The 14199-nt window shown below is 38.2% G+C and overlaps 1 protein-coding gene across 3 annotated transcripts in view; it reads right to left on the reverse strand.

Moving 5' to 3' along the window:
- Mkln1 (muskelin 1) overlaps window positions 1–14199 on the reverse strand; it is a 113574-nt gene that overhangs the window by 21743 nt on the left and 77632 nt on the right. For all 3 annotated transcript variants that reach the window (XM_027391606.2, XM_027391603.2, XM_027391607.2), the window contains 2 exons: window positions 11275–11496; window positions 8137–8266 (listed from right to left, as the gene is read on the reverse strand). In XM_027391606.2, the coding sequence (XP_027247407.1) occupies window positions 8137–8266; window positions 11275–11496 (352 nt within the window). The remainder of the gene's footprint in view (window positions 1–8136; window positions 8267–11274; window positions 11497–14199) is intronic.

Here is a 14199-nt window from a genome sequence, read left to right on the forward strand (position 1 = left end):
CCTGTCTCTGTTTCCCTCTGTGGATCAACTCCAGGGATTACTCCAGCGCCATACCTAGCCGTCTGCTGCTAGGTTCTCTGCCACAGTACAGTGGTCATGGGGGTCTAATCTTCTGGAAATGTGAACCCCAAATTAAACTCTTTCTTTTATAAGTTGCCTTGGTCATGGTGTGTTGCCAAGGCAACAGAACAGTAACTAAGACATCTGCACTGCATAATGCTGCTCTTTGGATTCTGACAATGAATGGGCTCCTGCTATGTGCTTCTATAAGGAAGGGCCAAGAATTAATAACTCAGAGAGTTATTAATTAATAACTCAGAGAGTTAATAACTTCGGAGAGAGGCTTTGATCACTTAGACTGAATTTAGACTCCACTCGCCTCTCATTTTTACTCCTCCTAGGCTGAATTTGGGTAAAGAAATTAGCAGAGTGTGCTAGTTTACTACTTTGTACTAAAACATCCTACATTCTTTAAATCTTGCTTTATTACATGCACCACTTTCATGATAATAAAACTAAAAACTGGATTGAATAGAAACAGCATTATCAAAACTCCACAAGACCCAAAGGTAAAAAGAAAAAAAAAAAAAAAAGAAAAAAAAACCAAACAAGTATTTCACCCTAACGTACCACAACTATTAATCTGGTCTTCTGTATTATTTCTTCCCAAGATGAAAACAAGGCTATCTTTGTAATTTCATACTTTTTTTTAAAGATTTATTTCTTTATTATGCATACAGTGTTCAGTCTGCACCCCAGAAGAGGGCACCAGCTCTTATTACAGATGGTTGTGAGCCCCCATGTGGTTGCTGGGAATTGAACTCAGGACCTCAGGAAGAGCAGCCAGTGCTCTTAACCTCTGAGCCATCTCTCCAGCCCCTTTAATACTTTTTAATAGGTGGCATGGGTAGTGTTGGCTTAATGTGAAAGGGTCAAAACCAAAGTAACTCTTGCCATCTATTTGCTTGTCAACACCAAGCGTAATAAACACATTCCCATGGACAGATTTAAAGGCTGACTCTGCTTTTAAGGTTTTTGTGAACATAAACTGATAGAGAACTCAGATGATGCAGACATCCCTCACATCACCCTGACAGGTGTGACAGGGAAAAGGGTGAAATTTAACAGTTGCAGGGATGGATGAAACGGAGCTTGGCTGGCCAACCTTCTCATTTTCAGATGAATAATCAGGTCTAGAGAAGTTACACAATCTTGCTAATGGTGAAAACCCAAATGAAGAGAGTTGGTCTTTTGATTTAATTTACTGTATCAAATACATCAATGTGCTACAATAGCTAGAGCACAATGGAATAAAGAATGGCCAACTATGGAAAGGCAGAGGACACAATTTAAAAACCAAAACAAGTAAACAGGAAGCCACTACGTTAGTGGGATGAGATTCTAGGAGCTCTGTAGCAATGCTTGGTTTAGTATCTGCAACATGGGGAAGGTTCCACTGCTGGCCTCAAGCAAACAGAAGCCTCCTAACACAGTCTACAGAAAACTACAAGCTATGTGTGTTACAAATCATCTTCTAAACAGCATCCTCAATTGCTGGTAAACACAGAATTAACATGTGAGAAGTATGCTAAACAGCTTGTGTTCACAGCATTAATGCCAAAGGCAGTTTAGAAATAAATCAACTTTTAGCATACTGAATTTTGATGTTAAACACAAAGCTAAAAAATCCCTTCTTTCTAAGCAACTGCCATCTGCTAATTTAAATTACAATTTTTGTCTAAGGTAAGTACAAAATTGTTATACACAAGTTAGAAAATTTAAAAAAAAACTGAACCAAGTTAGAAAATAAAAAGGTTTAAGTTTTTCTAGATATTGATGTTAAATCTAAGATAATACATTTAAAAAATTATAAAGAGCAATGGTTGAAGATTTTACAGTACTGGACACATGGAAAACATCAATAAAGAGCAGTAATTTTGCTATCAAGACATGTATTGTCTCCTACTGGGAATCTCAATTGTTAAAACATTTGCTCTATGATTTCAAACAATACAATGTAAAACTCACATTGTAAATGCAGTTTTAATCAAACAGCACACGAGTGAAGCACAAACATGTAATTATATATTAAGTCCATCTCAAATTACAGTAATTAAATGAAATACAAATACATCAATACAAAACAGCTAATAAGCACCAAAATGGTTTAATACATTGCAGAACATCTACAGAGTGGGTAAAATTGATGTTTTCTAGGAATATTTGATAATTTGGGAATTTGAATAGTGTTCTACCTCATTACTAAAAAAATTTAGTGCTTTAAGAGATAAGTAGTGCCCTAGTGAGATAAAATAAAATTTAAGTGTACACTAGTTATAGTGAGGTAAAAATAATTCTATGCAAATACAATACTTCTTGGTGTGAGGTTTTCTAACTAACCTAACTTTATGCAGTATATTTTAAAAGGAGAGTTGGGATATCAAAGAGTCTGGATGGATGCTCTTTTAAGAAATTCTGAATAAAATGTGTCCTTCCCCCAGTTTTGCAAAGTCTCTGAAATGCAGAGCCATGGCTGCACCTGTAACAGTGTTCATGGTAGCGATTAGGCCAGAACCACACGCTTTAATCCCTGTCTTGAGTTAGGAAAGAATTTCAAGAGACTAAAATATAAGGTAAGATCTGAGAGGTGACCAAAACTAGATTTTAGAGGTAAGAGGAGAAACTGGGGGAACAGCATGGCACAAAGCTCAAAGACTAGGAGAGGAATGTCACCTCTGAAGGGGCTACTCGGTGCTGACGCAGCAAGCAGTCCAGGAAGCAATGCAGGCAGAAGAGGGCTGCCGGCTAAGCCAAGCCCTCATGCAGCCAGGCTCTTGACAGACAAGATTCTAGCTCTAATCAAAAAGATCAACTTACTTCTTTGTCTTCTCCGTACACAAAAAGAGCGTATGAAGACAGAGCCCATACTCACACCTGTATTCCCAGTGCCTAGCTTGTCGTTTGACACCTGCTAAGTGACCAAAAACTGTCTACAAATTAAACGTTAGGCCTGTGGTTCTGTCCTTCCTAAATCCCTCAGTAGAGGATGGGTTGGGAAGAGATGGGGCACATGGCCAGAAGACGACTAAAGAAGACTGAGGGCGAACGGGTGAGATGGCCCAAACTAGCACAGAATAAAGTGGCAACAGGCACAGAAACATGCTGTAAAGACGAGGTGACTTGATGGTTACTGGATGACTCAGTGTTACCTGAGGGAGGGTGAAGGTGACATCTTCTGGAGAAGACAGATACTCAACAATACCAGCCATGCTGAAGGATGAGTCCACCTCCACTCAGCGAGGCGGTGGGCATATCACAACTAATCCTGCTAACTTACAGGTGCAGATGCACAGTATGAGGCAGTAGGTAAGCCTACCTGACTACACTGAAATAGAACCTGAGCTGGAACTGATGCTCCCAATCCCTGCCGGGCACTAGAACCCTCCAAGAGAATAAGAGGGAAGGCAGACGGGGGAGGCACGAGAAAGGGAACAGGAAGGAAGAGGGGAAGGAGAGGAAGGAGCAGGCACAGATGGGGGCAGACACACAAATAAATAAATAAATAAATAAATAAACAAACAAACAAACAAATGGAAAAATATCATTTCAGTTTCAACCTGATATAGGTGAATTATTCTGGTATGTTCTTCAATTCCAAGCATAACTCTGTAAGAGTTTTAGGTGGGAGCATTTCCCAGCTAGTTCAAACCATGCTCAATTCTGCCAGAAAAGTTCTCAAACTAACACTTGTACAGTTTGGTGCTATTTGAGCAATGTAACTCTTAGGATTATTGTAAAATTAGCCACTTGGAAATGTATCCTTAAACAAGACTGTATCTTCAAAAGAAATAAAATCTAGACCCAGAAATTCAGTTCTGAAGATTCCCTCTGCAGAGAGGCTTCCAAACTACTTTATCTAAATGACACTCATGCTACTCATTAGCACAGCCTCTACCTCCCTTCTCTTCTCAGAGTGCAGAGGCAGGTCACTCTTCACTGGAGCATGAACCTTTTGAGTTAGCTCAATCCCCAGAGTTCACATGCCGATCCTTAGCCAAAAACAATCCTTGGTAAATAGAAGACAATGGACTGTTTGAGGAGAGAGGGTCTAAAACCCTTAAACGCCACTAAGCAATCAATACATACTATTAAGTTAATGAATGCATTTGTTTGCTTTGTGTAGTTAATTCCCAATTAAAACCAATTAAAAATTGAACAATACACAGCAGAACTGTAATTATGATTTTGGATAACAAAGTTATGAATAACTACAAAATTGTTACTAATTTAAATGCTTTCAAATTATAACCATTAAATTTATTACAGTAAAAAAATTTTTTAAGTAGCTTTCTTCCACTAATTACTCTTTGACACGTTTTTCTTTTAGTCTTGAGAAGTGGTTCCATACGGTAAAAAGAAAATCTTTTTCCTCAAACTCTTACATGTCAGATCTATTGTCACATAGTTGCATTATGCCCAACGTATTATTTAACCATATGAGAATAATACCACCAATAAAAGATCATCTGGTATATAGTAGGTCTATACAAACAACAGCTCCTGGGACTGGGGATGAAGCCTAGTGCACAAGCCCTGGAATCATTAATAGTACGGCACCGTAAAACTAAGAAATGACAACATCAAAAACCATGTGAGTTATTGTTCATCAAAATACTATTTACTAGCTAGGCTACAAACACTTTGAGAGACATATGTCCTCTCATACCCTGAGACAATATACTGCAGCTTTGAATGTACTATCCTATCAGTTACCACCCTTGAAGCTGGACAGGGAGAGCAGAGTCTGTCCCCCACCCACCCCAGGGGACGCCAGGGAAATCTAGAGTAACTCCTGTAAGTCAGAGGTAATGCAAAGTGAAATCCTGTGTCTCCATACTATCCTACTGCAGGGACAGAAAGGGAGTGAGGAAGCAGGGTGGACGTCTAAGACAGGTGAGTAATAGCACCAGCCTCCCACTCTGGACCAGCCCCTAAAGGAAACATAAGCGGAGGCCGCTATTTCAGATATCACCAAATGACTTCCTGTCTCAGTAAACTTTGACTCAGGAAACTGATCATAGCTTTTGTATTACATTGTTTAAAAAAATCCCAGCATTTGGGAGGCAGAGGTAGGCAGATCTGAGTTCCAGGCCAGCCTGGCCTACAGAGTGAGTTCCAGGACAGCCAGGTTTACATTGAAAAAACCTGTGTTGAAAAACCAAAAAATAAAAAAATAAAGAAAAAGTGCAGCTCACTTTAGGGCCAAGAAATTCACTGTGATGATGTCTTTTTTCTTAAAATTTTGTGTTTTTTTTTTTCTTTTTCCTGTTATGTTCCTATCCCCAATCTTTTATAACACATGCTATCTGCCTACTAGTATTTTTATTGCAAAGGCTCAAATGTATCTTTTAAGTCTACTTTCATCTGGAACCTCCATGCCCTGCTCCTCCTGCTCACTGGGCCACATCTTGGGAATCCCTTTTGTTTTCCTACATTGGATTTTCTTTTTTTCTTAGCTTCTGTGTTTTCTCTTTTGCTACTTTTACTGTTTGGTTATTACATTTAGTAAAGTATCTTCCTTAACAAAAAGTACATTAAAAGGTTTTTTTTTTGTTGTTGTTGTTTTGTTTTGTTTCGCTTTTTGAGACAGGGTTTCTCTGTGTAGCTTTGGAGCCTATCCTGGCACTCACTCTGCAGACCAGGCTGGCCTCAAACTCACAGAGATCCGCCTGCCTCTGCCTCCTGAGTGCTGGGATTAAAGATGTGCGCCACCAACGCCCGGCGGCTATAGTTTTCATATCTTGAGACAAGAGTCATTTCCAAACCCCTTTCCCTCACACCCTCAACACCTGCTCCCAGACTCTCCAGTGAAGCCTGACTTCACGGTTCTAGCCAATAAAATCTACAAAGCATCACACCTGCAGCTGTCAGGACAAATCTGCATTCTCCTGCTGTCCCGCCCCACAAGCAAAGGAGTGATGTTTGAAGTGAATCAAGTAACTTATCTCCAGGTAACTAACACCTTTTATTAAAGACAGAACAGCAGAAGAGCCAACTTGGGGCCTTGGAGACACCCCTGAATCACTCCATCAGTCCCAAATGGTCTACTCTGGATTTCTTGATCTCAGATGATTCTGTAACTATTCAAACTGCTGTCTGACGGGACAGTTCTAAAAGGTAAACACAGATTTACCTGCAGATCTAAAACTACTGCTTCTCTCTTAATTTCTCACTATTTTGGATAAGAAGAAAATCCCCGTTTAATTATTTCCCAGGGTTTTCAGAAGCTCCTCTGGTTTGCTGAAGTATCTAATGCCTTTGAGACTTTCTATGTCATGCTGAGTCCTGCATCTCTGAGTGCAACTCATTAAGAAGTCCTCTTTCTGCCAGAATTATGAAATCTCACTATAATGCACAATGATCTGCCTTAACAGCAAGAGAACTTGCTGTTGGTTTTCTGATGATTCAGCCAGTTATTTTTTGTAGAGGGCCATTTATAACCTGAAGATCAATGTTCTGAGCTTGAGGAAATTTTTAAGTACTTCTGCTTCCTCCATTTACTTCATTCTCTACCTTCTGGAAAAAACTCCAGGGATGTCGGCAGTCGACCTGCACTGAACACTGACTAGGCTGAAGACCAGCAATTTACTGGTGGTCATGAAGAAGAGACCACAGAAAATACACCTCTAGCCTGCACTCCAGAGGGAAGGTGTGAGTGCACGTCCTGAGAGTCACATGACTCCATAGTTGTTGTTGTTTTTTCTTTATCTTTTATTTAAAGAAAAAAGTTTTATTCTTTTGAAATTTTGATTTATTACAAGTGTGTGTGTGGGGGGGGTAGATAGGCTGTGTGTAGCACAGTTCGTCTGCAGGGTCAGTCTCCTTCCCCCATGAGATCCAGGGATGGAACTCAAGCCACCTGGTTTACACCCACTGAGCCATCTTACCAGCTCAGCTTTTCTTCTTTACATAAATAAAAGAAGAGGCTTACTAAACATAGTGCGTATAAATGATACCTGTAACATATGTATTTGTAGCTGTATGGGGGTGAGGGATGTACATTCATATAAGTGCCTGTGGAGGCCAGAGGTCAACATCTGGTGTTTTCTTTTATTGTTCTCTACCTTAGTATTTTTTTTTTTTTTTTGAGACACAGTCCCACTTATTTAACTAGATTAGCCAACCAGCAAGCGCCAATGCTTGTCTTATTTCTCAGCACTGGGGTTACAGACACATACAATCATGCCTGGCTTTTAAATGGGTGCTGGGGATCTGAACTTGGGTCCTCATGCTTATGTAGCAGCACTTTACTGACAGAGAGAGCTACCTTCACAGCCCTAACACAATTATTTAAAAATTCATTTTGTAAAAGCCCCATTGATAAAAGGATATTTTTTATATATGGCAGCTAAAATAAAAAGCAAGCTGATCTAATTTCTATTCCTGGTGCCAAAATGGGCCTTCATCAAATCTACTCTTCTGGATATAGTATTCACAGGTAAAGCAATTACTGTGTTGGTTCACTGGAAGTTATCAAAATAAGACTTTTAAAAATAGTAAGTACAGTGTATTGCTAGCCACATCAGGGCAGTGTGCATGGACTTTTAGTACCAGGAGATGTGCTTGCCAGCTTGCAGGTAAATCTGACATGAAGACTCCCTTGGAACAGACTGACACCATATGCTGGTGTTTCACCTATAGCTCACTACAGTCAGAACAATAAGTAGACAGCATCAGCAAATGCAGAGTACTTTTTAGGATGCCACAGACACACACGTTTACTTCGGAAACTCATATTAATCTCTGCTTAAAAAAAGTAACAGAGCCAGGCAGTGGTGGCACACACCTTTAATCCCAACACTTGGGAGGCAGAGGCGGGTGAATCTATGTGAGTTCAAGGCCAGCCTAGTATACAAAGCTACACAGAGAAACTTTGTCTTGAAAAATCAAAAAAGAAAAAAGAAATAACAGTAAATCACATATTTTCGAACAGATGGAATTCGAGAGTTTTATTCCTCTTATTCAGAAGCATTTTAATTAAAAAAAAGTAGAGAAAGTGTGAAGGATGGTTAGAGAGAGAAGAAAATGGACATAGTTTTCTATAAAAAGTAGTGACAGCATGAGAAATATTCTTACCCATTCCAGAGTCTTTCTTGGTGCCGTCTGAAATTATGTCTACATGATCAGAGTCCACATCGTAACTAAAGAAATCATTCAAATAGGTCTTAGATCTCTGGCCACCAAACACATATAAGCAACGATTTTTCTAAAAACGAAGGAGAAAAGGAAGAGAGTTGTCATTTCCAATGAAGAATTCAGGATGATCTTTCAAACTTTACATCTCTATAGCAGCAGCTTCATGAGAGATCCCATACAACACTCCTTTGCTAGAATGAAGAGGAAGAGAGAAAGGCAGCTCTCTCCACACTACCAAAAGCATTGCTGAGGCATGGCACACTACCTACTAAAGCCAAATAGCAAAGTTATTGTCTTTTGTATGACTACAAGGGAGCATAAGTGAGCATGAGTGGGCAAGCAAGAAATGTGTTTGGATAAATGAAGACACAATGAAGTACAGCCACCCATAAGAAACGTAACTCCTTCTTATACCTAAAATAATAAACAGAGTTATCTAAAAGTACCTTGACTTAGTTTATAACCACATGCATGCTTTTATTAGAATGTTAAATTTAAAAACAGAAACAAAAATGAAAAAAATCTATATATAAAGCTACAACTTTATGTACACACAGAATTCTAACCACACTCAGAAGTATTATACTTATTTTTAATTCAGTTTTTTTTTAATAATGCATTCTTATGGCCTAAGTCTTAAATTAAAAATTCACCAGAAAGCAATTTTAATTTTGGAAACACTAGTGATTTTGTTGCTAGCTTTGACAACTGGAAAATTTTCACAGATGAAACAAGTAATACAACATGAAATAAGATTTTTAACCTTAAAAGATATACAAGTACAAAAATCAAAGTCACTAAGTAAAAGGGAAAAAAATAATTTGAATTGGTTTATCAGTGAGAACTCACGACTTGTCCTTTGTTTTATCAAAAGATAAATGTGTATATATGGATAAAGGGGAGGCTCCTACTGGTCAAAGATAGATTAAAAAAACAAAAACAAAAAAAAACCCGAAAAACTGACAGCACTGAATTTAAAATATCATGCATATAAAAATTCATGAGCTCATAATTACAATGTTTTTTTCTACCTCACTGGTTAACTTTGGAAACTGAATTCATTAACATGCAAATAAACAAATCATACATCCATTAATTCACTTAGATTTATTTATTTGAGACAAAGTCTTACTACATAGCTCTGACTGACTCGGAACTCACTATGTAGACCAGGGTGGCCTCAAAAACAAAGAGATTCCCACTGTCTCTGTTTATATTAAAGGCATGCACTACCACACCCAGTGGTTTAGTTCTTTTTCTTTTTTTAAGATAGGGTTTTTCTATGTGTTCCTGGCTGGCCTCGAACTTGCTGTGTGCAGCCCAGGTTGACCTCAAACTCATGGTCTGCCTGCCTTAGTCACCAAAGTGCTGGGATCACAGGTGTGCATCACCAGGCCTGGCCCAAGAATTAGATGGTTTCATTTTAGAGTAACCAAACAACTCATGATATAAAGATGTTTTGTTGTTCTTTTTAAAAAACAAAAAAACAAAAGTAGAATTACACTTAATAATGCAGAAGAAACAACATCAGAAAAATCACTATTTTGTGATAGCTAATGAAATCTAGACAATGAATACCCAATGAATATCAATAGGTAAAGATTATAGGAAATTTCATAATTGATCAACCAAACTAATAATTCCTAAACTCACTAACATTTATCAAAAACATAAACAACAACATTAAATGCCTCTTGATATCCTATGATCAGAATACTGGTGAAGTGTTGTTGTGTTTCTTCCTGGCCTCCCTGTGAAAGGACAGCAACTATAAATCAAGCCTTCAGGTAGAAATGACTAGTTTATAGAAAATACGACAGAGAAACACATTAAATAATGCAATGAAGATACAATCAGTCAAGTGAGAATGGGAAACATTGTAGATTACAATAATTCTGATTTTTAAAAACCAGAGTGAGTAGAATGTACACGGAGAAAAGAAGGACATTCTGCGGCAGTACCCAGGTAGGTGTATTTGGGATCCCAACCTGAACAAACCAGTTCTGGAAAGCTGTTATTCAGGCCATCAGAACAGCATAAGTGCAGACCAGGCATTCTATAATATTACAAACTGCTTTCATTGTGACGGATATGATAATGGTAATACCATTTTTTAAGAGTGCTATCATTGTAGGTGCAATTGTCCCTCAGTATCAGTACAGGTGACCCCCAAATCCCTTAGGATTTGCAAATAACATATACATATCCTCTTATGTACTTTAAATCATCTGTACATTATTTTTAATATCTAGTATAAACTGTAGGACACGAGAGCAGTTGTTTAGCAAATAAAGTTTTTTTAAAAGTCTATACATGTTCAGTAGAGATAAAAAAAATTTTAATAGTATTTTTAATCCATGATTGTTTAAATCTGTGGATGCATAGTCCACAGATATGAAGGACCTGCTAAATAAAGACATCCTAACTGAGGTCTTCCTGAAAAATATTCCCAACATAATAAAATGTAAAAAGCTCTAAAAGTGACAGGAATGTAATTAAAGTAGGAGAGATACACTAAAAACAGACAGATTGTTTACTGATCAAACTGAAAGACATATGTTCTCAGAAATTCACTATTATCTCCTTCTTTGCACTTCATATAAAGAATATTTTTAAAATATGCATGTTGAATAACATATGGTCTAATACTTTGTTCACACAAAGAAGGATTACCTGCTTCAAAAGGAGAACTCTTTTTGTTGTTTTTGTTAGTAAACTCTTGTTCTAATTCTATAAAACCAATCTGTACTTAATTGAGAGTAGCATCAGGAAAAATAATTCAAAATTATCCATCTAACTACTAAGAAATGTTCACTAATGGTTAAGTCCTAAAAAAGAGCTAATTATACGACAGCTAGGTAACCAGTAAAGTCAGTAATAAAAGCACCTACCTCTATCTTCAGGTAATAATCACTTAGGAGTTAGTTTCTAACTTGATGGAAATGACTAAATGGCAGTTCTATTTTCTCTTTCACTGCTGTATTAATCATTTATTTCTAGCGAAAGCTTTGCTTTTTTACTAATCTCTCCTATAAAGATACACATGACAAAATAACACAATGTACAGAATATTCTTACTGAGTGGAACAGCATGCAGTGTCCAATTCGAGACTGGATGTCCTCAGGGCCAGCATTACAGGAGTCTTCTCGAAGAAGCTTCCAGGTTTGACACTGGCAGTTGAATGCAAACAAGCCACTGAATTGTGGTTCACTGGCTCTGCTGTCATCTACACTGCCATTACATGTCAAAATTCTACCACCGAAGGTGTAGATCATATGTTTTTCTGAATCCATACACATCTACGAGAACAAGGCAACAGATTGAACAGTTTTAGTTTGTTCCTTCGGATGTGCCAAAATGGGATCAGTATGTATGGTTTCACATTCTCAAAGAAACCCTGAACTTTGCTCTTAATGATGCTAAGTACATCTCTTAATTATTATACACACATATTGTAATACTGTTCAGAAATTCAGGATAGCTTTCTAAACACCTTTTCAATTTTCATTTACTCCAATTAAAATGAATATACTGAGTTAAGGAACTTTGCTTTCTTGATGCCATGCTACAAGATTTAACCAGAGCCAGCAATGAGTCATGGCATATTGGGTCTTACTAACCCTGCATACCGATCACAACTCTATGGGTGAACTGTGATCATATGCTCCTCTCCATCCTTTTAACAAGAGGGCAGATTCCCAACCGGCAAACCAGAGTGATTCAGCTCAATGAAACTCTACATTTATTTTACAAAACTCTTCAAATTATGTTCTAAATTAAACCAACAAGCCAGGAAGTGGTGCTGTACACCTTGAATCCCAGCACTCAGGAGGCAAATGCAGGTAGATCTCAGAGTTCTAGTCTAACCTGGTCTACAGAGTGAGTTCCAGGACAGCCAGGGCTACATAGGGAAACCCTGTCTTTAAACAAACAAACCACCAAACAAAAGGCCATTTGCAAACATGTCTACACACTGACTTCCATAGTGTGAAGAACTGTGTTTTTTTACATTATAAATTTAATTTTCAATTAATTAAGCTATGCAATTCATGTCTACCCTGATTTTGTTTTTTGAGATACGGTTTCCCTGTGTAGCTTTGGAAACTGTCCTGGAACTAGCTCTTGTAGACCAGGCTGGTCTTGAACTCATAGAGATCCACTTGCCTCTGCCCCCCAAGTGCTGAGATTAAAGGTGTGCCCCACTACTGCCCAGCTCCCCACCTTAAGCTTTACGCTCTTTAAAATAAAAATATAGCCTTCCATAAAAGAACGCATGAGGAAACAGCTGTTTGTCACAAGATAGTATCAAAATCTATCTCAAAGTCAAGCTGGAGTTCAGATACCAAAGCCAGTGGCACTTGTGATTGAAAAATCTATTAGGTACACATAACAGCTGTACTTTCAGGGAAGCACAGCACTAGCTGTTACAAGCTTGAGTCTCTTCTTCCAGCAAACTGCTTTTGTCATATAATTACTCTTTCATTTTTAGCACAAAGTTATTATGGTAGTTTTAAAGGCCAAGTAAAAACATAAAGCACTGCAAAAGAGGGAAAGATTCTAGCAGAGAGTGAGAAGGGGGGGGGATGAATTTGAGACAGGGTCTCTCTACATAGACCCAGTGTTGCTCCTTCCCTTTGTCAGTTTTTTGGCGAGGCATTCTTAACTGTCATCAGGGCTACATATCCACACCTTTGTTTTGCTAATTCATAAAGGACAGGAGGAGCACAGTATCAGCATGGAGACTCTTCTCCACACTTCCAGCATAAGGATACGAAACAGGGACAACTTTATTTATAAACTATATACTCCTGCACTAAGATGCATAGTCTTTTTGTTTGTTTCTCGAATCAGGATTTCTCTGGCTGTCCAGGAACTTGCTCTGTAGACCTCACTGGCCTTGAACTCAGAGATCTGCCTGTGTCTGCCTCCCAAGTGCTGGGAATAAAGGCGTGTGACACCACTGCTTGGCCTATTTTTTTTTTTTTTTAATGAGGGTCAATTATCAACAAATTTTAAACCACTCTAGGCATCTTAATGCTATTTTAACCCAGTCTAACGTTTGTTCTTCCTTTTTTATTTAGTTTTTTTCCTATGTTTTTTAGTATTTTTTCTATTTTAAATCATGTATATGTGTGCCTATGTCTATGCATGGACATGTGCACATGTATGCAAGGTGCCCTTGCAGCTCAAAAGAAGGTATAACTCCCTGGAGCTGGAGTTGCAGGTAGTTCTGGAACACTGGACATAGGGGCTGGAAACTGAACTTGGGTCCTATGCAAGGGTAGCACACGCTCTTAATTGCCCAGCCATCTCCAGGCCCTGTTTTGTAGTTTTTAATCTCCGAAAAATGATTATAAAAACTTATGATAAATTGTGATATTTTTATAAAAATTTGCAAATCAAAATTTGAAAGACTAGTGAGTGTGGTGGCACATGCCTTTAATCTCAGCATTCAGGAGGCTAAGGCAAATCTCTGTGAGTTTCAGGCTAGCCTGCTCTACATAGTGAGTTTCAGGACAGCTAGGGATACAAAATGAGAACCTGCCTCAAAACAGCAACAACAACAACAACAAAAACCTAACTGAATTTAAAAGTTGGAAAACTATCTACTCAGGTTGCATAATTTGTAAAACCCAATTGAGCAGTAGATAGCCCAATTTTCTTTTTCTACATTTAATTCATTTTCTAATTTTTATAAATTATCAGAGTTAACTGATACTTCATCAGACTAGAGGATGCCCTCCTATTTAGTCCCTAACATTTTCTAGGGGCATAAAGACTTCTTCTGGACATCTCAGCCTTTGCTGCACTATTAAGCAGAACCCCGATTTCTTCTGGAGGGAGGTGATGTGCCTTCAGAAATGCTCCCACAAACTGCTCTTGTTATCCAGCACCATTTCTAATGTGTTCTCCCTGCAGATGTTGGCAAGGAGATCAATCAAAGTATTTGTCTGCCCTGTCAATTACTTGGTCCAGAAAGGAGGCCAAGAGACAGAGATCTT

This window comes from Cricetulus griseus, assembly GCF_003668045.3.
Source record: "Cricetulus griseus strain 17A/GY chromosome 1 unlocalized genomic scaffold, alternate assembly CriGri-PICRH-1.0 chr1_0, whole genome shotgun sequence".
Taxonomy (NCBI): domain Eukaryota; kingdom Metazoa; phylum Chordata; class Mammalia; order Rodentia; family Cricetidae; genus Cricetulus; species Cricetulus griseus.